The sequence below is a fragment of the Liolophura sinensis genome, chromosome 12 (assembly GCF_032854445.1).
Source record: "Liolophura sinensis isolate JHLJ2023 chromosome 12, CUHK_Ljap_v2, whole genome shotgun sequence".
Classification (NCBI taxonomy): domain Eukaryota; kingdom Metazoa; phylum Mollusca; class Polyplacophora; order Chitonida; family Chitonidae; genus Liolophura; species Liolophura sinensis.
In genome coordinates, this window is record NC_088306.1 from 12,884,308 (window position 1) to 12,911,783 (window position 27,476).

Genomic DNA, 27,476 nt, shown 5'->3' on the forward strand with positions numbered 1-27,476 from the left:
GTACAGTAAGTGTGAAAGGGCGACTAGGAGCTAAAAGCATTCATTGGCCAAACATCCTCTTAAAAGTCTCGTAAAAATAATTTACAGATTAAAGGAGGAAAGACGTTTTATCTTGCTGAATTGCAATGTACATTTGAGGAAGCCAAGATTATGTGTATTGGCTGCTTATTTTACTTAAAAAAACAAAACAAAAAGACAGTTTTATGAATTTGTCAATAACTGCAGTTACACAGAACTTCCATTTTGTGGCTTGGAGTCAGGCTTGCATGCTCACAATATGCTAATGTGCTGTAAGCCTCATCACAGTATGAAACAGTGTTGAAAAGTTGTAAAACTCACTGCTTGTCATGCTGTGTTTCTCTCCTTGCTCCTTGTGACAGGTCATGAAGTTTTTAATTCTAAGCTTGCTTAATAAATCCCTTCGATAATGATGTACTCCAGCTAGCTAACTGTTTTCCTTCCCTAATTTACTCCTTAAGTTTCCTGAGGCAGCCAGCCCACACTCTTTAAATACCGAGGAAAACGTCATCACACATAGATCTTGCACATGCCATAGCAAACTGGTTTGCAGTTTTCCCTCTGATGTGTTCATGTCTAAAACTCTTGCTTTGCAGAAAGCTTGTCCATTGATGTCATGATGGTGGACCCATGATGCACACAGAGAATCTTTACCACATCGAACTTTAAACTTTTGGACCACGGCATGAAGCTTGTCCCATTGAGGAGATGTTTTTGTTTCCCATGGTTACGCCATGGCATTGATCAGAAGTACAGAGAAGTTTCCACATGGTCGTCATTGGCAACAGCCTTCAACACAAAGCGTTCCAGCAGGCTAGGCCTGAGAATACTAAAGAACAAAGTGGTATGTTGGTGGTTGGTGTGGGTCTGAACCCCACAGGAGATCATCTGGTTCATTCTCATATGTTCATCCAGTCATAAAGGAGCAAACTGTGATCTAGTGGTTAGAGGTACTAGCCTTTCAACTGCTTGGTCAGAGAATTGGAGATTCCCCCACCCATGGGGCCTTGTTGACCTTCAGTGTGAGATCTTCAGTTTGATCATCTTACTCAATAATGTCAGATATATTAATTTATAATTATTTGGTTGTTGTTTAAAGCATACTCAAGAATATTCCACGTACATGATGGTGCTCAGTTTTATGGGTGAAGGAAAGCAAAATGAACCACTGACCTTTGGCAAGTGTTTCTGGGGGAAATCCACAGCCATCCGCAGGTTGCTGTCAGACCACATACGACCCGTGAGGAAGCCAGCATGAGCTGGACTTGAACTCAGCGACCACATTGGTGAGAGACTCCTGGATCATTACGCTGCGCTAGCGTGCTAACCAACTAAGCCACAGAGGCCCCTGGTATTCTGGAGTAAGGCATAAAACTCCAATCAAATAAATAAATAAATAAATAAATGCAACTGACCAAAGGGTAGGATTTACTGGAAAGAACATGTCTATTTCCTTCTCCCATGACAGTGAGTATAGTGTAATAGTCTTGGATCAATATTGGTTAGCGATTGATAGTGATACATAATTACTTATCCTTTTACCAAGTCCAGCTCATGCTAGCTTCCTTTCCTGTTGTACCTGGGAAGGTCTGCCAGTTACCTATGGATGGCTGTAGGTTTCACTCAGGCTGAAATATACTTGAGTACGACATTTACAGTGTATGATCTCTGTTGTTCTCTTTGTGAAGGGTTTATTTGGGATACCAGAGCTACTGGACCACACAGGCTTTTACAGCCTCAATCAGAAGGCTCAGAATGAAGTGGATTACCTGGTCAAGGAGGCTGTGTCACCAAACAGACAGCGCAAAATAGTACAAGTGTTTGATCAGCTGTCTGATGCCTTGTGCCGTGTAGCAGATATGGTAAATACATACATGTATATGGTACAAAATTTTGACGTGCAAGCACAACATACAAATGAAAAAAATCAATTAAATAATTAATTTATACTAATGGTTTTACTTTTATTTGAAACTGATAGATCTAATGAATAATAGAGACTGGGTTGTTGCCATGTGGCTGAAATGCGTATCTTTCAACATATCAATTAAGACACACTGGGTGTCCATGGCCGGACCGAGGTGATAAGGGTGCCAGCGTGGTGCAGTGACCCTGGAGCTTCTCACCAATGCAGTCTCTGTGAGTTATGCAGCTCATGCTGGCTTCATCTCCAGCCTTATGTGGGAAGGTCTGTCAGCAACCTGCAGATGGTCGTGGGTTTACCCCGAGCTCTGCCTAGTTTCCTCCCACCTTAATGCGGCCATTGTGGTGTAAGTGAAATATTTTTGAGTAGGGCATAAAACAACAATCAAATGAATAAATAAATCCATGGATGGAACTGCGTCATTGATGTTTGTTGGACACACTTTCCTTCCACCTATGACTGGCATATATCTGTACATCTCTTGTGGGAAAGTTGGCCAGTTACTTGCCAAAAGCCTGTGGTTTAATCCATACACTCCAAGCATCCAAGCAAGTTTTCACCTCCTATAGAACTGATCAGGGCCATGTGAGTAAAATGTTCTCGAGTGTGACACAGTTCAAATAAATAAATAATTTGAATTAAACATAATGGAAACCTTGATACATGTACCAGTAAACAAGTAAGTAAAGTGCGTTGTTGATGTTGTCCATGCACTGTTTCAGTCTGACTTTGTGCGAACCACTCATCCAGAGGAGAGCTATAGGTACGCTGCTGAGGAAGCCTGTGTCAGCCTCTCCAGACTGGTGGAAAAGTAAGAACTCTTTTTTAGTTCACTGGCCAATAAAGATGGGAAGTTGCACATAGTTATTAAAATCTGAATTGTTTGAAATTTATAGATTTACTAGGTCAGATGGGGAAGTATTCAGGTCATCACAGTTGCCAGGTAGGAAGTTCAGAAAAATATAGAATGGATGGAAGTACATATCCATGCACATGTGGGGATGCTCTGCTTTGAATTTTTTCCAACTTTTTTTGTTTTATCTTTTCTTTTTGTTTTCCACGTTTCACCAACTACAATTTTCACAGTTACGTACTCCTTACAGTGCAGTACACACTGTACCCACGTTTCATACAGTGCAGTTTTCCAACACACATCCACACTTCACACAATGCAGTTTTCCAACACACTTCCACACTCCACACAATGCAGTTTTCCTACACACTTCCACACTCCACACAGTGCAGTTTTCCTACACACTTCCACACTCCACACAGTGCAGTTTTCCTTCACACTTCCACAGTCCACACAGTGCAGTTTTCCTGCACATTTCCACACTCCACACAGTGCAGTTTTTCTATACACTTCCACACTTCACACAGTGCGGTTTTCCTACACATTTCCACACTCCACACAGTGCAGTTTTCCTACACATTTCCACACTCCACCCGGTGCAGTTTTCCTACACACTTCCACACAGTACAGTTTCAGCAAATGACCATGTTTCAACCACTCTCATTTTATACCACATATTCCATGCTACATGCAGTCCATGTCTTTTTATAAGTTATAATAGAGCTAAAAATAGTGCACCTAAAACTCCCATGGTGAGTGTTCACAAGAGTGAAAAATCTCTCCCCTACATATTCGAAGGTGAGTGATTTTAAGATGAGAAGAAAAACAAATCTCGCAAAATTTCAGATACAGGTACTCGCGTGTAAGTGATAACAATAATACAAATGAGTTAAAATGAGTTATTTTTTATGCCCAGCTGGTTATGACTGCATGGGCCACCCAGTGTGAGTAGTCTGAGAGGGGTGAAAGCTATAAACTGATAAAACCACAGTGAGCACACTCAACTAGGAATAACCTGACCTCCTGTGAATACATCTATCTGAGACCGCGGGTCGCTGGGAGTTCAAGTCCAGCTCATGCTGGCTTCCTCTCTGGCCGTACGTGGGAAGGTCTGCTAGCAATCTGCGGATGATCGTGGGTTTCCCCCGGGCTCTGCCCATTTTCCTCCCACCATAATGCTGGCCGCCGTCGTATAAGTGAAATATTCTTGAGTACGGCGTAAAACACCAATCAAATAAATAAATAAATATTTGAGACCGCGGACATCCGGGCATTTGTCATTTTACTCGCACAAACATGTTTACTCATTCACCGATAGTGGTGAAAACATTATCTAAATAACATGAGAGTTAATACAAAACTATGCTTCGCGTCCATTATGTATTGTCATCTGATTTTGAGTGTTCGTTATGTTTACACTGACCTTCAGCATATGAGTGAAAAACTTGTGAAAATGACATTTTACGTCACTATGAATGAATGATTATCCAGTACAAGAATTTGTATAATGCATTTCATCACTGGTGTAATCGGTGTTTAGAAATTCTGTTTTTCCCTTCTTCAGGCTGAACACAAACACTGAGCTGTACACTTCTCTGAAGTCTGTGATAGAAAATGGCGACAAGGTTCCTACAGATGACGTAGACAACAGAGTGACTAAATTGTTCTTGTTTGACTTTGAACAAAGTGGTATCCATCTGGAAGAAAGCAAGGTACCAGTGTAGTTTTCCAAAACATGGTCACATATAGGACATTGTATGCACTTTAATTCTGTAAACTGGGTCAGCTAAATGGCCTGTGTACCCATTTTTGTTTCAGTTTACTGATGTTTGTGTCTAGTCAGAGTTCATTATCATCCAGGGCTAGGTACTGTATATATCTGTATGCAGACTTTAAAACTGGAGAAAACATCAAAATTGCATAAAAACAAAAGTTTGAATGAAACAGTGCGAATAGTTAGGTGTAAATATGGTTGTCAGTATTTTTTTCAATTTTTCTTTAAAAAGAAAAAATCACTTAAAAATAGTTTTTGTATGGTGGGTATTTGGGACCACCTCTTGGTATATATTGTCTTTGTTTAATAATGTTATAAATGAGGATGTAGCATATGTTTAATAAATATATTTGCACTAGAATTTGGTTTCTCAGCTACATGTAACAGATTTGTTCAACCTGGATTTTGATCATCGTTATATTTTTTTAGTATAATAATAAATATTATTATAATTCAGATTAAAGGGATGGGTTTGGATATAAGCAACACATTTACATTCAGATAAATTTATTAGCTATCCATCTCATCCTTATTTAGAATGTTATTAAGCAAAGATGATACATACCAAATTTTGGTCACAATTACCCACCATACAAAAGTATTTTCAAATAATCTTTCCTCCTGAAAGAAAAAATCCAAATTTGGAAATAAGGTTTCAGACTCTTTTGTCTGACTTTGGCATAATTTCTATGTTTTCGTCCCCTGTTTTTGTCATCGCACCTGAACAATTCGTTTGTGCTTGGCAATGTTTGTTTTACCAAATTCATACGTTCCTGCTAACTATACCTATTTTTCTGACAGCTCTCATAGTGGGCAGAAGTTCAGTATAACAGGGTCGTATAACATTTGTGTGGTCGTAAGTTAAGTTCTTCTCAAATCTGTGGATATAGCCTCGGGGAATTTGCCATTTTCACAACATTAACTGGGGAGGGGTTCCTACATTGCTGGGATATGTGAAGCCTAAGTGCAGTGAGCAGACCAAGCTCCTTGGTGTAACAGAGTGGAATACAAGCACTACCTACATCTGGACTGGAGGGAATTTCCCTTTCATCCAGCGCCAGAAGTGCGGACGGAAAATCAAGAGATCACCATGTCAGATCCTCAGTCAGTCACAATTGGCACTGTGAGCAGGATGAGTGGGGATGACTCAAAGGAATTTTGAGGGGCTTCCGTGGCTCAGTTGGTTAGCGCGCTAGCGCAGCGTAATGACCCAGGAGTCTCTCACCAATGCGGTCGCTGTGAGTTGCTCATGCTTCCTCTTCGGCCATACGTGGGAAGGTCTGCCAGCAACCTGCAAATGGTTGTGGGTTTCCCCCGGGCTTTGCCCGGTTTCCTCCCACCATAATGCTGGCTGCCGTCTTATAAATGAAATATTCTTGAGTACGGCCTAACACACCAATCAGATAAATAAATGAATAAATCAAAGGAATTTTGTGTCCAGATTTAGCTATTGGTGGTAATTATAATGAGTATAACTCATTAAGACAATATGTTACCGGGATGGCTTCTGAAAAACATAATAATCACTTGAAATAAAAAAACAACAGATTTACTGCCTTAGCTTAACTTCAAAAGTGTGCCCTCATACAGATGTCATAGGTGGTCTGGCTGGGGCCGGTTTCATGAAGCTCACTTAGTTAAGTAAGCCCTTAACTACCATGGCAACATATGTTGTAGAGATATAAAAATGCACTTAGCTAAAGGATACTTAACACTAAGTACACTTCATGAAACCGGCCTATGGCCTGTAAATAACCTGGGAATTTGTTTCAAAACAACCTTACTTTCGAGATAGATTTTAGCTACACAGAAGCAAATATACTGTTGTATGAGTTTGAACCCATAGCGGACAACATTGAAGTTCTGATAGCATTTCTAACCGCTCTGGCAATATGGATTGATAAGCTATAGCTTTATCCTATATTACACTGTACATTTCAGGTGTTTATGTTAAGATTTAAGATTTAATATACTATTCTTTCCCTCTGTCTGCTTGACAATAAATATTTTATTCCTTGAGGGATTCTAAATTGGAACCTGTATGCGATGAGTGTACAACTACCAACATGACAGGTATATGTTATTGTCGGCATTCCGAATAGTATATTCTCATGGGGCTCCACTTATAGTCATGAATAATAGAAATACAGTAGTGTTCTAATTTTATGATCAGTTTTTAGTTCAGTTAATATTATTTACTGTGTGCAGGTGCCATTGTTGAAGTTCAGCTGTATTCCCCTCGTAGCTATCAGCTGTAAAATGGGAAGAGCTGATGCGACTGTTTTAGGAGTGTACAAAATCCTTTCGTCTTGTGTCGTCAATCTACACCTTCCTTAGGGCCAAATTGTCTACAAGCTTGAAAAAAACTAACTCTTCAATGCCCTGTTTTTACAACTGTATGCAGAACATCAAACCGTTTCGTGGAAAAATTTGAATATGCTTGTTGTCACTCTTGCACCTTTTTGTAACACTGAACTAAATAGCGAAGCTCTGACAGCTTGTAAATTGAATGTTGGACTTACTCGACAGAGATAACCGAGTGTTTTTGAATATTTTTTACACTCATTTTATCAGTATAAACATGGGTGGCTAATGATGAATGAATGATAAGTCTTGATGCTAATCCTTTAAGTGGAGCCTTAGATGATCTGCAGAATGTTTGTGGTGTGGTGCTCTGCCCTTGTTCAAAGCCTGCTACAGAGTATGTAAGATACCTCACCAACTCTGCTTACATCACCAATATTGACAAGTCAATCTTGGTAGGGTTTGAACCGAAGACCTTGTGGACTGTTGCCTGTACTTTTACCATTAGAGCAAAGTGCAGATATGCAGTAGATATAAAGCTAACATGAGGAAATATTGGGCTGAATCAAGCCTGATATCTGCAAATAAATAATTGCTGAAAAAATTTTAGATGATTGGAACTTTATTCAGAGGCTTTTTGCTTTTAAACTGTAGAGTGATTAGATGATACAAGTGAATGCTCACCATCCTGTAATACAGATGAGTGCTCACCAACCTTTAATACAGATGTGTGCTCACCAACCTTTAATACAGATGTGTGCTCACCAACCTCTAATACATAACAGTGCTCACCAAACTTCAATACAAATGAGTGCTCACCAACCTTTAATACAGATGTGTGCTCACCAACCTTTAATATAGATGTGTGCTCACCAACCTTTAATACAGATGTGTGCTCACCAACCTCTAATACATAAGAGTGCTCACCAAACTTCAAAACAAATGAGTGCTCTCCAACCTTTAATACAGATGTGTACTCACCAACCTTTAATACAGAGTTGTGCTCACCAACCTTTAATACAGATGTGTGCTCACCAACCTCTAATACATAAAAGTGCTCACCAAACTTTAATACAAATGAGTGCTCACCAATCTTTAGTACAGATGTGTGCTCACCAACCTTTAATACAGATGAGTGCTCACCAAGTTTTAAAACAGATGCGTGATGCACACTTGACTAAGGTATCGTCATGATTGTCATGATTGCTTTGATTGTCACGATCGTCATGATTGTCATGATTGCCTTGAATGTCACGATCGTCATGATTGTCATGATTGCCTTGATTGTCACGATCGTCATGATTGTCATGATTGCCTTGAATGTCACGATCATCATGATTGCCTTGAATGTCACGATCATCATGATTGTCATGATTGCCTGGATTGTCATGATTGTCATGATTGCCATACGTAAGTAATAAAGTACATGTAAATCATGTGTTCCATGATGTTGTTTCAGAGGAAGAATTTGTAACATTGAAGGAGAACATCCTGCTGTTGGGTCACTACTTCCAGCATGGCTCACAGAAACCTTGTTCTGTTCACAAATCCAAGCTTCCAGAGAATCTCAGATCTGTGTGAGTGCCGTACGAACACTCCCGCACCAGCTCATGTTCATACTCCTTACAGCACATCCACCAGTCTGTTCGCAGAACAAAAATCTTGGCGTAGACAGACGGAGAACTGACACACAGACAGACTGAACTGACATGCAGACAGACAGAACTGACACACAGACAGACAGAACTGACACACAGATGGACAGAAACTGACACACAATCAGACAGAACTGATACACAGACAATAGAACTGACACACTGACAGACAGAACTGATGCACAGACAGACAGAACAGACACACAGTCAGACAGAACTTGCACTGACAAACAGAATTGTCACACAGATAGACACAACTGACACACAGTCAGACAGTGATAAAAATCCTTACTATAAACACTGATAAGGCTAAGGAAGTCACAGTTTAAGCACAGTAAACTGTTTTGAAGTTAAGACTTACATCTAAGCCTGACTTAAAGTCTAAGAGATCTTCATGATCATGTGTCAGGACTGTCAACGCCTTGATCAGTTTCTAAAGCTCGCATGTTTGAATCCAGCTCTGGCTATAGGCTTATGAGTTTCATGAGGTACCTGGCAAATGTGTGTGGTTTACCCCCAGGCACCCCAGCCTCCTCTCACCAATCAATCAATCAAATCTAGCTAATGCATCTTCAGGTCTCTTCGTGTTGGTTTCTGTATTTAAACAGTCTAGAAGCAATTAGAGTGCAAAGATATGGTGAGGGTCAACGTGTATTTGATTGATTGGCTCTGGTCACCCAATCAGATGCTGCCTTATGTCAGAAAATTTTGTCAAGTAGTCATATGTGCCAAGATGTGGTGGTTTTCTCCAGGCTCCTTTAATACTCCATCTACAAGCCTGGCCTGGATGTATGAAGCATACATGACTGTAATAGTTAGATGTACATACGTCCTTAACCACATGTACTTCATGTAAGATGTCACGGTTTGGTTTTGGTATATGAAGGGCACTTACATGTAGCGTGTGTGTCAAGGGCAACTTTCCAAGGGCAATACTTCTTGAAACTGGCCCAGATTATTGTAGTGTGGCAGAAATAGCCCTCAGTTACACTAATAAAACCCCAGTTACACTAATAAAACCCCAGTTACACTAATAAATGCATGTATGTATATGATATACACATGTACTTGCTGATAACCAAAAGTTGTATTTTTCCTCTCGTAGGTTCAGTCAGGAAGGGGAAAACATCACAGTGACTGGTCTCTTCTCTGAACATTTTAAGTGACCTGGCAAGTGAATACTCATTTTATATCTGTCTGTGTATGTTCTGTCTGTCACTTGTGTTAGGTCCGACTAACTGTGTGTCAGTTCTGTATGTCTGTGTGTCAGTTCTGTATGTCTGTGTGTCAGTTCTGTCTGTCTGTGTGTCAGTTCTGTCTGTCTGTGTGTCAGTTCTGTTGGTGTGTGTGTCATTTGTGTCTGACTGTGTGTCAGTTCTGTCCGTCTGTGTGTCAGTTCTGTCTGTCTGTAGCAGTTGTCAGTCCATGTGTCAGTTCTGTCTGTCTGTTCTGTTAGTCTGTGTGTCAGTTTTGTCTATATGTGCGTCTGTTCTGTCTGTCTGTGTGTCATTTGTGTCAGACTGTCAATTCTATGTGTCTGTTCTGTGTCAGTTCTGTCTGTCTGTGTGTCAGTTCTGTCTGTCTTTGTGTAATTTGTGTCAGACTGTCAGTTCTGTGTGTCTGTTCTGTCTCTTTTTTGTCTGTGTGTCAGTTATTTACGTCTGTTCTACATGTCTTCAGATCTGTTCAATATTTTTGTTTATCTATCTATCTACCAATGTTCACAGCGTATGTATTAAGTCTGAAATTAAGATAGGTTTGCGCTGAGATAATGAAAGAACATTTATTGTGGCCTAAATTATACCAAAAGCCTCTTCAGGCTGACACAGTATACATATATGTATTACATACAGACACATATGCATTTATTAATAATGTTACTTGTATATCTGATTTTACTAAAGGTTCGAGAAGCTGCTTACCGCATTTATCTGTACCCCGATCCCCACCAGATAGAGCTGTTAGATGCATTACTGCTTGCCCGCCACCAGATGGCGCAGCTGGTGGGCTACCCAACCTATGCCCACCGGGAGCTCAAAGGGACAATGCTGGAAAATCCAGGTGTGTGAAACGCAAACGGTTGAGGGAACATGTGAAGTTGTGGAAACGGTGTTTGACTTCTGCAGAAATTTCACAAGAGCCTCAGAATTTTGCAAGAAGTTGCAAGATTGAGGAAAGGCCAGTCATTTTATAACCTGAGGATCAGTCCGTTGTTTTCAGTCTGTTTTGGCTTGACAGGAAATGGGTCACATTAAACTGTCTTTTGATCCAAAGCATGACGTAAATGAAAATCCCATGAGACAAATCAAATTTCTGGCTGTGACAGATTGAAATGACTGCAAAACAGGGTGGTGTTGAGCAACAGTTAAGATTATCATTAAGAAAGCATGGGTCATTTGCAAACATGAGTCCCGTGGCTTCAGAAACCTAACGTGTGCTCTGTGGAGCTTGTATCGATATCTTTATAAATGCATGTTCATTAATGTAATTCTTTGTCAAGAATGTATGCTGAAGCAATGACCTGCTACTAGTGCTAGTCATTTTACCCTGTAGATTTCTTGGTTTAACATGAGTGTACTGTTTAAAAAAAAAAAAGTTTATTATATGATATATGATACAATATTTGTGTTCAAAAGTAGCCAGTGAAGTTTTAAGTAGAAATGCTTTGGTAGATAATCGTTAAAGCAAGTAAATAAATAAATAATGCATTGATCAAAGTGTACATGTGAATCTAGTGTGTTAATAGTGATAGGCCTTCACTCAATCAGTTTTCCCGATTTCTCTTAAAGAGATTTCCATGGTAGTAGCATATTGCTATAAATATTGAATTACTGTATTTTGCTTGAAGTTTAGCATTTTTCATTGATACACTCATTGCTTTATTCTGTATTATTCATCCACCTTGTTGTGCCTCTTTAGTGTTTTCTGTGAAGTTATGGATTCCCTCAAACCCTGTCATGATACATGAAGTACGTGTGGTTAAGGGCTTATGTACATCTAACTATTACAGTCATGACAATTCGCTTCAGAAATCCATCAAAATAGATGTTAGCATCAAAAGTGTTATTTTAATGTCAGCCAAGTTCTTCTAAAAGTCTATCTTCTATGTTTACACACCAAACTTCAGAGGTTAATTAAAAGCATCTTCTGATAACCAGTAATGTGTGAATAGTCACCAGCTAAATCACCCCAATTCAACAACAACACATGACTAAAATTAGCTCATGCTTTCAGTCTATTTGGTCATGAATTATCTACATGTTAATTAAAGAAAAGTTTTTGGATCACAGAATATTCCTATTTATAGCCATGTAACAGCTCACAGGTATATCTAACCAGTGTCCTTCAGTAATACTGCCGTACGCGGGAAGGTCTGTCAGTAACTTGTGGATGGTCGTGGCTTTTCCCCGGGCTCTGCCTGGTTTCTTCCCACCATAATGCTGGCAGCCGTCGTATAAGTGAAATATTCTTGAGTACGACATAAAACACCAATCAAATAAATAAAAAAATAAATTCAGTAATACTGTACACAAATCTGTAAATGTGAAGAAAAAGGAATACAATTGCTTTGGTTATGGATAGTGTGTCTGCATCTTATATTAAACAGTATGTGCAGAGTTTAACATGCTTCGTTGGATCATGACCTTGTACTTTGAGCGCTTGTATTTATACACTAATAACATGCCATGTTAGAGGTTGTGAAAGGATTTCCACACTGCCTGGAATAAGCTCCTCCATGTCAGCATCACTCACTTGATGCTCACCTTTGTCATCGGATGGCTTCAGAGGAGTCAAGTCAGATAACCCCTGCCGTTTCAAGGGAATATTTTTATTTTCTTTTTCTTGCAGATAATGCTAGACTTTTCCTGGATAAACTTTCAGAAGCCATCAGAGAATCAGCCGACAGAGATTACGCTGAAATTTTAGCTGCCAAATCTTTAGAGGGCAGAGCCAGTGAGGTACATGTACATCTATTCATTTATTTCATTTTATTCCATTTTTTATTTTTATTCGATTGGAGTTTTACACCATACTCAAGAATATTTCACTTATACAACGACAGCCAGCATTATGGTGGAAGGAAAACGAACAGAGCCAGGGAAAAACCCATGACCAGCTGCAGATTGCTGGCAAACCTTCCCATATCTGAATAAATAGGAAGTCAGCATTGAACTCATAGCAGTCACATTGGTGAGATGCGCCTGGGTCATTTTGCTGAGATGAGAATCATGATGATCTAATACCATATATACATGCATTTGTGTTTTTCACAGTGGTTGCATTCAGTTTGTGTTTTTAATTATTCCCGTTGTGTTTGCCTAGTAATATGTGGAATACTTATTGAATGACACTGGACACAACCCTTCACTTTGGCGCCTGTGTACATGAATGTTATATGTTGAACCTATAGATTTTGCTGGGTTTTTCTTCAGGGTTTAAAGCCATGGGATCAGCCTTACTACAGTGCACAGATAAGACAGCACAGGTAAGTCCATAGGAAAGGCTAAGCAGAGCCTGTTTATACCCTACTTCATCCTCATTTTGAACATGAAAGATCAAGTTTCAGTACAATGTACAAGTATGCATGTTTTTAATTTGACTCTTGAGACACATTAAAACTACACTGGTTAAGTTGGCCATTTTCAGAGCTTCACAAAAAATATAATTTTTATCGTCCTACACAGAATAATGTCTGCATACATAACAATATGCTTGCAAACATGTGTAGAGGTTCAGAAATTACATCATTTACAGCTCAGTCTTAAAAGCAAAGAAAACTACAAATGAAGTACACATGTCAGATGAAAGCCCATTAAAATCTGTCCATACAAATAGTTTGATTTGTTTTTTTAGTAATTTTGTTAACCCAGAAAATTGCTTTTTTGAACTTTGGATTCTTTGTATATAAAAGACCATATTGGGACCAGCGACCTCACATCATATGTTTATCACTTAACATACATACATCGCTTGATTTCATCATTCTAGGAGGCCTCCGTGGCTCAGTTGGTTATCGTGCTAGCGCAGCGTGATGACCCAGGAGTCTCTCACTTATGCGGTCGCTGTGAATTCAGGTCCAGCTCATGCTGGCTTCCTCTCCAGCCGTACAAGGGAAGGTCTGCCAGCAACCTGCAGATGGTCGTGGGTTTCCCCCGGGCTCTGCCCGGTTTCCTCCCACCATAATGCTGGCCGCCATCGTATAAGTGAAATATTCTTGAGTGTGGCGTAAAACACCAATTAAATAAATAAATCAAATAAATTTCCTCATTCTAAATGTATATACTGTACATGTAGATCAATGAATGCATTCGCTGTATGGACTGTGACACAAAATATTTCACGAAAAAATTTATGGATGTTGCATCACTGATACCCTCTGGGTCACAACAGACCGCTATAGAATTTTATCAGTTGGAAAAAATAAAAAAAAAAAACAAAAATCAAACTTGTTTGCTGGACAGTATTTAATGGTCTTTCCTCTGACATATACTTCACGTGCCTTTAAGCTGATTACCTGAGTGCTCTCTTCTCTGTACAGTATTACACAGATAGTGCAGATGCAGTGGGATGAGATCTCTTCAGCTTGACATGTTAACTGGTGATCTTCGGCCACTAAATATCACTTCCCCTAAGGTGACATTTCCTAATAATTGCAAAAGAATAAAAGCTCAAGATCATGAGCTATTGCCTCAAGAATGGGGGATATTACTCTGCTTAAGCCTGCTCTCATTGCTCATCAGGTTTTGCGGAGTATCATGTGACAGTGTATTGACCATGTTGACCAATAAGAAACAAGAATTACTGATGTATAATGTTGTGCTTCTAAGATGTGTTTGTAAAGAAAAAGCCTGTGAGCAGTCGTTAAGCAAACATGATGGAAACCATTGAAGTTTGTTGGCTGACAGTAGAAAGCTCCATTCCATGGTGATGATTGTCACTTGGTGCAGGTTCAGAACCAGTCGTGGACTCTTCTCTGCTTATTGGGCCTTGGCGACAATAAGCAGTCTACGGCTCTTGTGACTGTTTGCGTCTTACATTCGGCGAGCATTACCTCTCTTCCACTAGCATAGTGTGCATAACTGTATGTCGTGTGGAAAAGTTGGTGAGTATCTCGCCAAAGATTGGTGGTTTACCCCGGACTCTCAAGTTTCCTCTGCCAGTAAAACTGACCGCCATTGTTGAAGTGAAACGTTCTTGAGTCTGGCCTTAAACAACAAATCAAGTCAAATCAAATGATTAGTTTTGTACAAATAACCTGTTTGCCTCATTAGATGAAGTGTGATAAGTAGATGACAGTGTCGTTGTTGTTTATGACTGTTACATGTACAGGCAAGATTGTAATATTAGCATACTTTGTATTTTACATCATGCATGTACAGGAGGCTGTTCCATACTTGTCTTTAGACTGCTGTGTGGAAGGTCTCAACCGTTACATATTGTGTGTTTATGTTAACAGATACACCGTAGATGTCCAGGAGGTTATTCCATACTTGTCTTTAGGCTGTTGTATGGAAGGTTTCAAGAGTTACATATTGTGTATTTTATGTTAACAGGTACAGCATAGATGTACAGGAGGTTATTCCATACTTGTCTTTAGGCTGTTGTATGGAAGGTTTCAAGAGTTACATATTGTGTATTTTATGTTAACAGGTACAGCATAGGTGTACAGGAGGTTATTCCATACTTGTCTTTAGGCTGTTGTATGGAAGGTTTCAAGAGTTACATATTGTGTATTTTATGTTAACAGGTACAGCATAGATGTACAGGAGGTTTTCCATACTTGTCTTTAGGCTGTTGTATGGAAGGTTTCAAGAGTTACACATTGTGTATTTTATGTTAACAGGTACAGCATAGATGTACAGGAGGTTATTCCATACTTGTCTTTAGGCTGTTGTATGGAAGGTCTCAAGAGTTACATATTGTGTATTTTATGTTAACAGGTACAGCATAGATGTACAGGAGGTTATTCCATACTTGTCTTTAGGCTGTTGTATGGAAGGTCTCAATAACATATTCCGCAGTTTGTTTGGAGTGTCACTCCAGCCAGTGGAAACAGAACCTGGAGAACTATGGTCTTTTGATGTTCACAAGTTGGTAGGTGATTCACGATTTTATAAGAAATACAGTAAAACTTGGCAACAACGCCACCTCTCAATTACTGACATCTTGTGAATACCAACCATGCCGATTGGTCAGCTTTTATCTCCATTTATCTACATTTGTTATTTTTATTCAAGACACAGACACTCATCTAATAAACACCCTCCGTTTCAGTTCCCATTGTTAATCCCCATTTTCGGTCCCCATTGTCAATCCCCATGTTCAGTCCCCATTGTCAATCCCCATTTTAAGTCCCCATTTTGAGTCCCCATGGTCAATCCCCATTTTCAGTCCCCATTGTCAATACCCATTTCAATCCCCATTGTATCTTGAGCATGTCAATTGGCCTTGTGTACTCCAACACAGCATGCTGCTGGCCCGCCAATCCCTTAATGACTGCTGGTTAATGGAGAGGTCAGAGAAGGGAGATAATCATCCTAGCCTAATTAATGGAGACATTCTTGTAGACTTGAGTTTGGTTGGTAGACATCTTGGTGTTAATCATTAGCTGAGATCATTTTGACCAATTCAGGATATCAAATAATGCAGTATGGTCTCTTTCTGTCACTTTGTTTCTCATGTTTTATTTGAATTAACGATGGCTGACCGACCTGCTAAGAGTAAGAGACATTGTGTGAAAATGTTCTACCGATAAAGTTGAACTTATTCAGTCTTACTAGACTTTCCTGAAACTGACACAGAGCTTTCCAATACAATTTCAATGAACTACAGGTCGAGATATCGGAAGCCGTTTTAATGGAACAAATTCCCCGGGTGAAAAATAATGTTTAGAAACGTTAAATATGTATATGTATATATGTTTTAGTGCTGCTCCTTATAAGACAAAGTAACTGTTGTTGTTGCACATAGAATCTCCATAAACTGACATCTTGTCTAAACTGATGTGTTCTCGCGGTGCCAGGCCTGGCAGGGTGTTATGACCTCCCTGCTTTTGTTATCATGAATGATGACAAATATCATGGCAGGGTGTTATGACCTCCCTGCTTTTGTTATCATGAATGATGACAAAGATCATGGCAGGGTGTTATGACCTCCCTGCTTTTGTTATCATGAATGATGACAAAGATCATGGCAGGGTGTTATGACCTCCCTGCTTTTGTTATCATGAATGATGATAAAGATCATGGTAGGGTGTTATGACCTCCCTGCTTTTGTTATCATGAATGATGACAAAGATCATGGTAGGAAAACCTCTACAAGTATCTCTTCACTTCAACCTGAAGTCTTGTAGACTTGCTTTGATTTTATGTCTTTTGCTGATGATGCAAGTGAGCGCTTGTCATAAACAGGTGGAAATAGGTTAGAACATGGGTTTTAGTGTTGTGCATTTTACACTGCAGTGTTTGCCTAATAAACCCTATGATGTTGTTGTTGTTGTTGTTGTTGTTGTTGTTGTAGGCAGTGGTCCACGAGAAAGAGGGAGTCCTGGGGTACATTTACTGTGACTTTTTTGAGAGAGCTGGTAAACCTAACCAGGTAGGATATGTACACATAGCCGTGGACTTTGCCGTTACCTTATTTTCCCATTGAACATATTTATATATAATATACATGTATGGGTCCTCCTTGGCTGAGGTGGTTAGCGTGGCAGGCCGGCCCAATGACCCAGGAGCCTCTTGCCTGAGCGGATCGCTGTGAGTTCAAATTCCGCTAGCACCCTCTATAGTCGTGCATGGGGATGGTCGTGGGCTTCTCACGGGCTCCACTCAGTTTCCTCCCACGGTAATGCTGGCCACTGTTATAGATGTATATTAAAGTAAAACAAAGCTAAAATATGAAGTAAGGTCATCATAAAGAAAACTATGCGTAAAAATACTTTCATTAATTTTTTCACATTTTTGCTGAAAGGCATTCAGATATTCGAAATCTGTGGTGTATGAGCCATACTGACGGTATCTTGGAACTCTGACGTCACATCACCTGTTTTCCTAATATTCACCAGAAGGAAGGAACTTTTGGGAACATTGTTTCAGTAATCTTTCACTCATGGGTAAAAAGAATTATTCGAACATTTAGGGTGGTGATTAATGCTGGATAAACTTCCTGTGATGTCAGAGTTCCTGACCTCTGATAGTCTGGTCATAAAGCCCACCTTAGAAGTCAAATGTCTGAGCGTCTTTTACTCTTTTCAGAAAAATCCAAAAAAAAAAATGAATGAAAGCATATTTATGCATAGTTTTAAGTGGACTACTTAGTGATGCTTACTTCGATTAGGGGTCTTTTTCCTTTAAAGTGAAATATTATAGAGCGTGGCATAAAACTCCAATCAAATATATAAATAAACAAAATTTTTGCACCAGTCATGCCAGTTAATTCCTTGATTAAATCTGCCTTCCATGGTCAATCTCATGTATTGTTTTAATGTATGGCCCCTGTAACAAAATAATTGTACCTGATTGAGTTTACAAAAAAATTCCCAAAAATAGAATCAAACCCTTACGGAGACAATTTGAAATAAGTCAGGTTTCCATCCAATAAACCTATTTTTAATGCTTCAAAGAATGTGTCACATCATTACAGAGGTGAAGGGCAGATATTTCTTGCAAAAGCAAGCGTACTATTCAATATACATGCATGCAAATTAAAGCATCTATAATTCAGACTTAAAATACAGTCTATAATTTGCACCATGGTATGTTTAAACTAACCTTGAAAATGACAAAAAACTCCTGGAAAACTCCTTGAAAACTCCTTGAATTTCGTACAAACACTGTTAGAGTATGATAAGACATTATCATGGGGTACAAATTGATAACGATTAGATAAATAACTTTCAAGCCATTTCTTGCATATTCCAAGGAATCCATAATGCTTCAGTTTGTAGAATAAGATGTTGTGATTTACGGGTTGAATGCCTTCGATAGATCAAGCAACGCAACAGTGTCTAATGCTATTGTTACTATACTGTTCTTTTGAAAGTTTGTTGTCAGCCCATACATTGTTGTCACCAGGACTGTCACTTCACCATACAAGGGGGCAGAGAGCGTGAGGATGGTAGTTACCAGCTCCCCCTGGTGGTGCTGATGTTGAACTTTCCCACCCCACAGTCTAGCGTTCCTTCCCTCCTCACACCAGGCATGCTACACAATCTCTTCCACGAGTTTGGACATGCCATGCACAGCATGCTGGGACGGACCAAATATCAACATGTTACAGGTTTGCAGAATTAAGTTTACAGAATTGAATTAAAATCTTATTTCAGTGTTTATATTTGTCAAGGTATAAATATACCATGATCTTTCATTGTTAGATACTGAATAATTTCTTTGTCAGATCTTTATTACATGGCGTGATTGGCTATAAAGGAGAAGATTTACGTGGCGTGTTTGGCTATAAAGGAGAAGATTTACATGGCGTGATTGACTATAAAGGAGAAGATTTACATGGCGTGATTGGCTATAAAGGAGAAGATTATTGTTGAACTTCCATCCTTTGTTTTGTGCATGTAGGTTATTTTTGTTCTCATGTATCTTGTTGTTTTCAGGAACTCGATGTTCCACGGATTTTGCAGAAGTGCCTTCTGTACTCATGGAGTACTTTGCATCAGATCCAAGGGTGAGAAAAGATACATGTTTTTGAAGCCAGTTGTGGAGAATTTGTTTACTATGATAAAAGTTTATTGCCACAAGTAGTTTCAGAATCTTGTGTCCTGGTTTACAAGATGCGTTTACCAGAGTGCAGTTTACTTACTTATTTACTGATTTGTTTAAATGCCATGCTCAAGAATTTTCAATTTACATGTATATAAGCTAGTGGCCAATCTTATTTGTAGAGGAAAACCAGTGAAGCTGGGGTAAACTATCAACTTTTCGTATGTGTATTTAGTTAGGGATGAACTGTCTCATGTGTAACAGACAGATATATACCTGTATGTCATATTGATAGATTACAACAAATGTTAATCTTTCCAACCAAGCCAACCAAGCCAACCAAGCCAACCAAGCATCATTGCCCACATATTGTCATCATGAGAAGGTGGGTGGTATCCACAGAGTTGAACCCACACCCCATGTGTCCAAGCAGCCTTATCACATGGCTGAAGACATCCCTCATTGTCACATCAGGATGCTGAAGAAATTAAGTCTGCAACTTTCTAAATGCCATGTTTTTGGTTTTTCTCTGCAGGTTGTGCTGTCGTTTGCCCGCCATTATAAAACTGGTGATATGATCCCGAAAGATCTTGTGGATAATCTGTTCAATTCCAGGAAGCTGTTTGCTGCTTCGGTAATTCGTGAATTGAATTTATTCATAATTTAATTCAGTACTACCTCTCTTTTCTCAATATTAATAGAAAGTGCAAGACTGGTATAAATTTCCATTTTATTAATTTAAATATACTGACAAAAACATAAATAGAAATAGCTTAAATCCCAAGTGAATGTGAAAAAAGGGCTAAAAATGCATGCATAATCTTGTTAGCAAAACTTAAATACTTAATAGTAGTACAGGTACACAAACTACTTAAAATAACTTTTTCCTTACACTGATAGCTGCAAAATAAAATTTAGGTGTAGAGTGTTTATACGAGTGTGAGGACCTGGAAAGGACTGGGCATTAGAGCATAAAGTGAGCTTGCACTGGCTACATTACTGTCGCTACTGTCACTGATTGGGCTACATTACTGTCACTGATTGGGCTACATTACTATCACTGATTGGGCTACATTACTGTTGCTGATTGGGCTACATTACTGTCGCTGATTGGGCTACATTACTGTCGCTACTGTCACTGATTGGGTTACATTACTGTCGCTGATTGGGCTACATTACTGTCGCTACTGTCACTGATTGGGTTACATTACTGTCGCTGATTGGGCTACATTACTGTCGCTACTGTCACTGATTGGGTTACATTACTGTCGCTGATTGGGCTACATTACTGTCGCTACTATCGCTGATTGGGCTACATTACTGTCGCTACTGTCGCTGATTAGGTTACATTACTGTCCCTACTTTCGCTGATTGGGCTGCATTACTGTCGCTGATTGGGCTACATTACTGTCGCTGATTGGGCTACATTACTGTCGCTGATTAGGCTACATTACTGTCGCTACTTTCGCTGATTGGGCTACATTACTGTCGCTACTGTCATTGATTGGGCTACATTACTGTTGCTGATTGGGCTACATTACTGTCGCTACTGTCGCTGATTGCTACTGTCACTGATTGAGCTACATTACTGTTGCTACTGTCGCTGATTGCTACTGTCGCTGATTGGGCTACATTACTGTCGCTACTGTCGCTGATTGCTGCTGTCGCTGATTGGGCTACATTACTGTCGCTGATTGGGCTACATTATTGTTGCTACTGTCGCTGATTGCTACTGTCACTGATTGAGCTACATTACTGTCGCTACTGTCGCTGATTGCTACTGTCGCTGATTGCTACTGTCGCTGATTGGGCTACATTACTGTCGCTACTGTCACTGATTGCTACTGTCGCTGATTGGGCTACATTACTGTCGCTGATTGGGCTACATTACTGTCGCTGATTGGGCTACATTATTGTTGCTACTGTCGCTGATTGGGCTACATTACTGTCGCTGATTGGGCTACATTACTGTCACTGATTGGGCTACATTACTGTCATTAAAATAGTTCAATTTATGGAATGTTTTGCCATCCGACTATTTCGATAGAAACCTTGTAGCCAAAATCAGGTTTTGAAAAAAGAAGTCTGTGTATATCTGGAGAGCTGTGTGTAGATGGCCATGTCTGGGTAAATGTCTTATTCCTTGTCCAGTTAAGTTTTTCTGCTTTTGGTACTTGAGCCTACCCATTTGGTTGTCCCGGGACAACGGACAGCTCAGGCCTATCTGCAACAACACACTGATATAATCCCACAAATTACTAAGACATAGAATCAAGTTTTGGGTATTGTAAATGTTGTCCCTATTTTATGCACATATATTTTCCATTCAGGTGTAATTGTTACTGTTCTTTTCTTTTTCTGGTCACAAAAAATATAATTCACTTTCTCATGTAATGAACAAACCAGGTGTGTCATTCCATACATAAATGCCTTTTGTGTGCAGGACACTCAGCTTCAAGTGTTTTATGCTGTGCTGGACCAGGTGTATCACAAAGACTATCCTGGCTCAGGTAAAACCAGCACAGAACTGATGGAGGAGGTACAGAGGCAGTACTACAGGATACCTTATATACCAGACACGGTAAGTTTACTGTAAGCCAGGTGTATCACAGGGACTGTCCCGGCTCAGGTAAAACAAGCACAGAACTGATGGAGGAGGTACAGAGGCAGTACTACAGGATACCTTATATACCAGACACAGTAAGTTTACTGTAAGCCAGGTGTATCACAGGGACTATCCTGGCTCAGGTAAAACAAGCACAGAACTGATGGAGGAGGTACAGAGGCAGTACTACAGGATACCTTATATACCAGACACGGTAAGTTTACTGTAAGCCAGGTGTATCACAGGGACTATCCTGGCTCAGGTAAAACAAGCACAGAACTGATGGAGGAGGTACAGAGGCAGTACTACAGGATACCTTATATACCAGACACGGTAAGTTTACTGTAAGCCAGGTGTATCACAGGGACTACAAGTTCTGCCAGCAACCTGCGGATGGTCGTAGGTTTCCCCCAGGCTCTGTTCGGTTTCCACCCACCATAATGCTGGCCGCCGTCGTATAAGTGAAATATTCTTGAGTACGGTGTAAAACATCAGTCATATAAATAAATCAAATACTGTAGTTTCACAAACATTGTAATTTCATCGCTTAATCACAATTAATTTTTTATTCTAAAATGAGTACATATTACTGTTCCATTTTGAATTATATGACATTCTGCATCCAGATGAAGTAAATTATAAAATTCAAAGAATTAATTGTCTTCTTTCGCTAGACAGGAAACAAGGAACAAAATTGTATTTTGATCCATAATTTACATATAAAAAGCTGCATGTATAGATTATAGCCTTTTTGGATATCCAAAGTGAAAGCAGACCTGTTTTATTTCTGTATTCCATAGGCTTGGCACTTGAGGTTTGGACACTTGGTTGGTTATGGAGCCAAGTACTATGCCTATTTACTCTCAGGAGCTGTGGCCGCAAGTATTTGGCAGAAATGCTTCAAACAGGATCCGTTCAACAGGTGTGTTTATTTATTGCCGTTTGTTATTCCCTCAAGAAGCATCCATGGTTCATGTTTTGCATAATTTGCTGATATACATGTATGTAACATGAAGGCTTGTTAGAGTCATTAATTCGGTTGATGCCGTTGGTTGGTGCATATACTTGGTCTGTCAAATCAGTGTCCATCCATCTGTGCATCTGTTGGTCTGCCTAGGTCGCAGATTCTGTAATTTGTTCCTACCTTGTAAATCAGGAGGAGAATCCTGAAACTTACAGGTTACATTGAGTATTTAAGAAACTTGTGGTTGGTGCCTATTTTTGGTGTGTCACATGGATGTCTGTCGATGTGTGCATCAGCTTGGTCAAAATATGTCCTACCATAATTTTGCTTAAATTTGTAAACCATTAACAGCATGGTCACAAAACTCACAGGTCACAAAACTCACAGGTCACAAAACTCGCAGGTCACAAAACTCACAGGTCACAAAACTCACAGGCCACAAAACTCACAGGTCACAGAACTCACAGGTCACAGAACTCACAGGTCACAGAACTCACAAGTCACAAAACTCACAGGTCACAAAACTCACAGGCCACAAAACTCACAGGTCACAGAACTCACAGGTCACAGAACTCACAGGTCACAGAACTCACAGGCCACAAAACTCGCAGGTCACAGAACTCACAGGCCACAAAACTCACAGGTCACAGAACTCCTAGGTCACAAAACTCACAGGCCACAAAACTCACAGGTCACAGAACTCACATGTCACAAAACTCGCAGGCCACAAAACTCGCAGGCCACAAAACTCGCAGGTCACAGAACTCACAGGTCACAAAACTCACAGGCCACAAAACTCACAGGTCACAGAACTCACAGGTCACAAAACTCACAGGTCACAGAACACTGGTCACAAAACTCACAGGTCACAAAACTCACAGGTCACAGAACTCACAGGTCACATAACTCACTGGTCACAAAACTCACAGGTCACAAAACTCACAGGTCACAGAACTCACTGGTCACAGAACTCACAGGTCACAGAACTCACAGGTCACAAAACTCACAGGTCACAGTGATTGGGAACCATTGATACAGCCAGTTGTATATGTATTTTGTATATGTATTTTGTATATGTATTATAGATTTGTACTGAGGCTTGTTTACACTTGTAACTTGTTGTGCAATGTGACTGAAGATTTACAAATACTTACATTAAAGGTAACATTGTCTGATGTACTTGTCAGCGGAGAATGTTCAAAGGTAACATTGTCTGATGTACTTGTCAGCTGAGAATGTTCAAAGGTGACATTGTCTGATGTACTTGTCAGCGGAGAATGTTCAAAGGTAACATTATCTGATGTACTTGTCAGCTGAGAATGTTCAAAGCTAACATTATCTGATGTACTTGTCAGCGGAGAATGTTCAAAGGTAACATTATCTGATGTACTTGTCAGCTGAGAATGTTCAAAGGTAACATTATCTGATGTATTTGTCAGCAGAGAATGTTCAAAGGTAACATTATCTGATGTACTTGTCAGCGGAGAATGTTCAAAGGTAACATTATCTGATGTATTTGTCAGCTGAGAATGTTCAAAGGTAACATTATCTGATGTACTTGTCAGCTGAGAATGTTCAAAGGATAAGGCTTTAGAAATAAAATTAAAGAATTTTGTCTCCCTGTATAAATCATGAGACTCTTACACATTCCATGAATTTTCAGTATTTTTTGACATGGGTCACATTTGAACAGTATGAAGTTTGTTACGTTAAATTTTGAATGTTTGGATGTTCTTATTTACAATAAATGCTAAATTACATGTAAAGAAAAGAATGATGATTGTCAGATATATTTTCAATAATGTGTACGTCAATTCTTAATCCCATTATGATTTGCCCTTTACCTAAAGTTATTTGTATCAATGTAATTGCTGTACTCACATGTCGTAGGATTTGTTTATCAATTTGGAATATTTTTGTGCATAAATTCTTCTTGATGTTGTATTTTCCAGGGAAATGGGTGAGCAGTACAGGATTAAGATGTTGTCACATGGAGGAGGAAAGCACCCAACACTACTGGTTCAGGGTGAGGCCTTCATTAGTTTATAACTTAGTTTAATAGGTGTCATGTTGTAACACTGTTTTCGTAGTCTTCATTATTGTAAGTGGTTAGCAGCCCCTTGAAGGGATGTTATAAGGGTGTTCTTAATTGGAGATCGCTCTCCTTCCATCTAATTTATTACATGGTATCATTGCAGGAGGTTTACTCAAAGGCTAATAGGTGTCAGTAAATGTACCTGACATCCTCTGCAGCAAAATAGTTTGTTGCACCATTTGGAAATTCAGTATGTCTGTGTGTGGGGAAGTTGATCTGTTATTTGCCTGAGGGAGGCAGATTACTAATTTATTGTTTTCCTTCACTGAATAAAAGGGAAAAAAATAGAGTAAAATTACATTTATATACACATATCTCAAAACAGTACCTTTTTATTTCAGACATGCTGGGTGAAGCACCAACTATTGAAAAATTAATACAGTCTTTGACAGTGAACTGAAGAGGTAGCATCATAGGGAGATAACTGACTAGAGGATGTGTGTTGTATCCACCTTCCATGCACAGGTCAACATTCTTGAATAAGTTATTCAAGGTGCAATCTACAACATGCACCACTAGAGAGTAGCTGTGGTCAGAGTGTCACCAAGTTGCCTTTGAAATTGAAGTGTGAACCTGCTATCTACAGCTTGTACAACAGCAACGTTTTAAAGTATCGGTAACATTTTATACTTTGAAACAATTTCTGCAGATGGAAATACCTTTCTTTCTGATATTTACGTGTAATATAGTGAAGAAGCCACTGAGAGGTTGTCATACATGTATAGGCTGGAGATAGGAAACAGCACCCAGCCCCTGAGTGCCCACGAGATATCCTGACAACCCTGAGAATAATGTTGTCACCCTGCTGGGGTGACTGGGAGACAACTGCGTATAAAACACAAGCAAAGTCTTCTCAAGCCCTCAACCATAATCTACAGGTAACAACATGTAATGGCTATTGTTATTGGTGTAGAGGCAAATTCACCACAGTTAAAGCAGTTTGATGAAGAGGCAAGGGCTGGTGGTACCAAGACATTTCTGAATTAAGTCAAAATTAAAAACCTTTTCACAAAAAAACAAAAGCACTGTTTTTTTTTGGCAATGGAAGTTAAAATTTACATACAGTTGTTTTATTAAATGACATTAGTTAGGTGGTCAATATTTTAGATACAAAAGCCCAAAAATAAACCTTGAAGTTGTATTTCAATGGCCAAGGATTACTTTATGTGAAGATAAATATGCTTAGCATATGAATAGCAAACAGCATTATCGCAGACTGATTTCTGGGCTACACAGATGAAGAATGTCTTACTAGATCATATTGCAGAGTGACCAAATGTCTGCCTAGTCCGCCTGTATTTGTTTGATTTATTTGATTGGTGGTCTCAGCGACCGCACTGGTGAGAGATGGCTGGGTCATCACACTGCGCTAGCGTGCTAACCAACTGAGCCACGGAGGCCCCAGTCACACAAGTACACGGTGAATATCCTGTCACTAAGAATATCGTGTACCTAACCACAGAAATGAATGTTATTACAGAATATTTCCTGTCCTTTCGTAGGAGGGAAGGTCAGCCAGAAATTACAGGTGATTGTGGGGTGTCCCCTGGGCTCTTCTTGGTTTCCTCCGATCATTATAGCGGATACCTATGTATAAGTGAAATGTTTTTAGAGTACAGGATAAAACACAAATCAAATAAAAAAAATAGTATTGCATGTGAGCAAAGGGTGTCTAAGTTTATGGAGTGTTACTCATTTTGGGAATTCATAGAGTTCAGTTGATCTTTAAATAGAAACAAATTGATGATATCCTGCTGGATAAATGTAAGTTTTAACAGCAAAAGTATATTTTGTAACTTTAAGCATGCACTTATTTGGGCCAAATGTGGGCCATTTTCTCGGGGGTTCTTTATAGTCATCAATGATTGAAGAAAAACGTATGTGAACAAGTGCTATAAAATAAAGAATGAAAAAGTGAGCAGGTATTTGAATAACTATAGTTTGTGTTAAACATTGATTTATAATGAAAGCTAGAGTATGGTGTTAATTAATGTCATTGTGTCATCATCGAGAGGAGTTTGAAGGAGTAAAAACGAAATAACTGTAACTGTGTTGTCTCAGTACAGATTTGAGGATTGTGGGAATAATAATAATGTGCAAGTACTCTGCCGTGTTCACTATCCTTGTTTGTTGATATTTCTTTTTCTTTTGTTTTTTTCTGATAGAGGTGAATTCAGTCACATTAAGGAAATAAATGTGTTGCAGTGAAATTAAGGTGTTGACAATTTATTTCTAATTGACCTTTTTTTTTTGTCTACATGTTTAGAAATGTCTTAGTAGAACAAGAAGTGTTTACTTAGAGCATGAATTTACACTTTGATGGCGTTAGACATGAGAATATTTTTCTTGGTGGCAAACTAAGTCTAATACATTAAGAATACCTAACTATATCTCCATTCAGTGCACAGGCATACATGTAACTGTTTGACAGACAGAAGTTCATGTTATCAAGTCTACTGTATATGGGCTGTTCAGATCTGTTTCTAGACCAGTATTTAGAAGTCCGGTACATCCTGTAGTGTAGGGTGTACTGAAGGGTTCTGTGTTGTGCTCTCAGCTTAGTGTTTAGACA

The 27,476-nt window shown here is 39.3% G+C and overlaps 1 protein-coding gene across 1 annotated transcript; it reads left to right on the forward strand.

Annotated features, from left to right (window-relative positions):
* The first annotated feature begins 618 nt into the window (after nucleotides 1-618).
* LOC135479710 (mitochondrial intermediate peptidase-like) lies at nucleotides 619-26,222 on the forward strand. Its single transcript, XM_064759612.1, has 19 exons — nucleotides 619-862; nucleotides 1,707-1,880; nucleotides 2,665-2,753; nucleotides 4,360-4,507; nucleotides 8,335-8,450; nucleotides 9,634-9,690; nucleotides 10,080-10,095; nucleotides 10,433-10,589; nucleotides 12,378-12,487; nucleotides 12,962-13,014; nucleotides 15,470-15,623; nucleotides 17,049-17,126; nucleotides 18,602-18,806; nucleotides 19,135-19,205; nucleotides 19,776-19,874; nucleotides 21,684-21,821; nucleotides 22,646-22,767; nucleotides 24,762-24,835; nucleotides 25,246-26,222. Exons 1-19 carry the CDS (start codon nucleotides 704-706, stop codon nucleotides 25,302-25,304), a joined length of 2,079 nt encoding a protein of 692 aa, XP_064615682.1. The 5' UTR covers nucleotides 619-703; the 3' UTR covers nucleotides 25,305-26,222.
* The last annotated feature ends 1,254 nt before the right edge of the window (nucleotides 26,223-27,476 follow it).

Coding starts and splice junctions, on each gene's coding strand:
- LOC135479710 (XM_064759612.1), top strand. CDS start 704: ATGAAGCTTGTCCCATTGAGGAGATGTTTTTGTTTCCCATGGTTACGC. Junction 863..1,706: donor GAATACTAAAGAACAAAGTG/GTATGTTGGTGG, acceptor CTCTTTGTGAAG/GGTTTATTTGGGATACCAGA. Junction 21,822..22,645: donor TACCTTATATACCAGACACG/GTAAGTTTACTG, acceptor TGTATTCCATAG/GCTTGGCACTTGAGGTTTGG.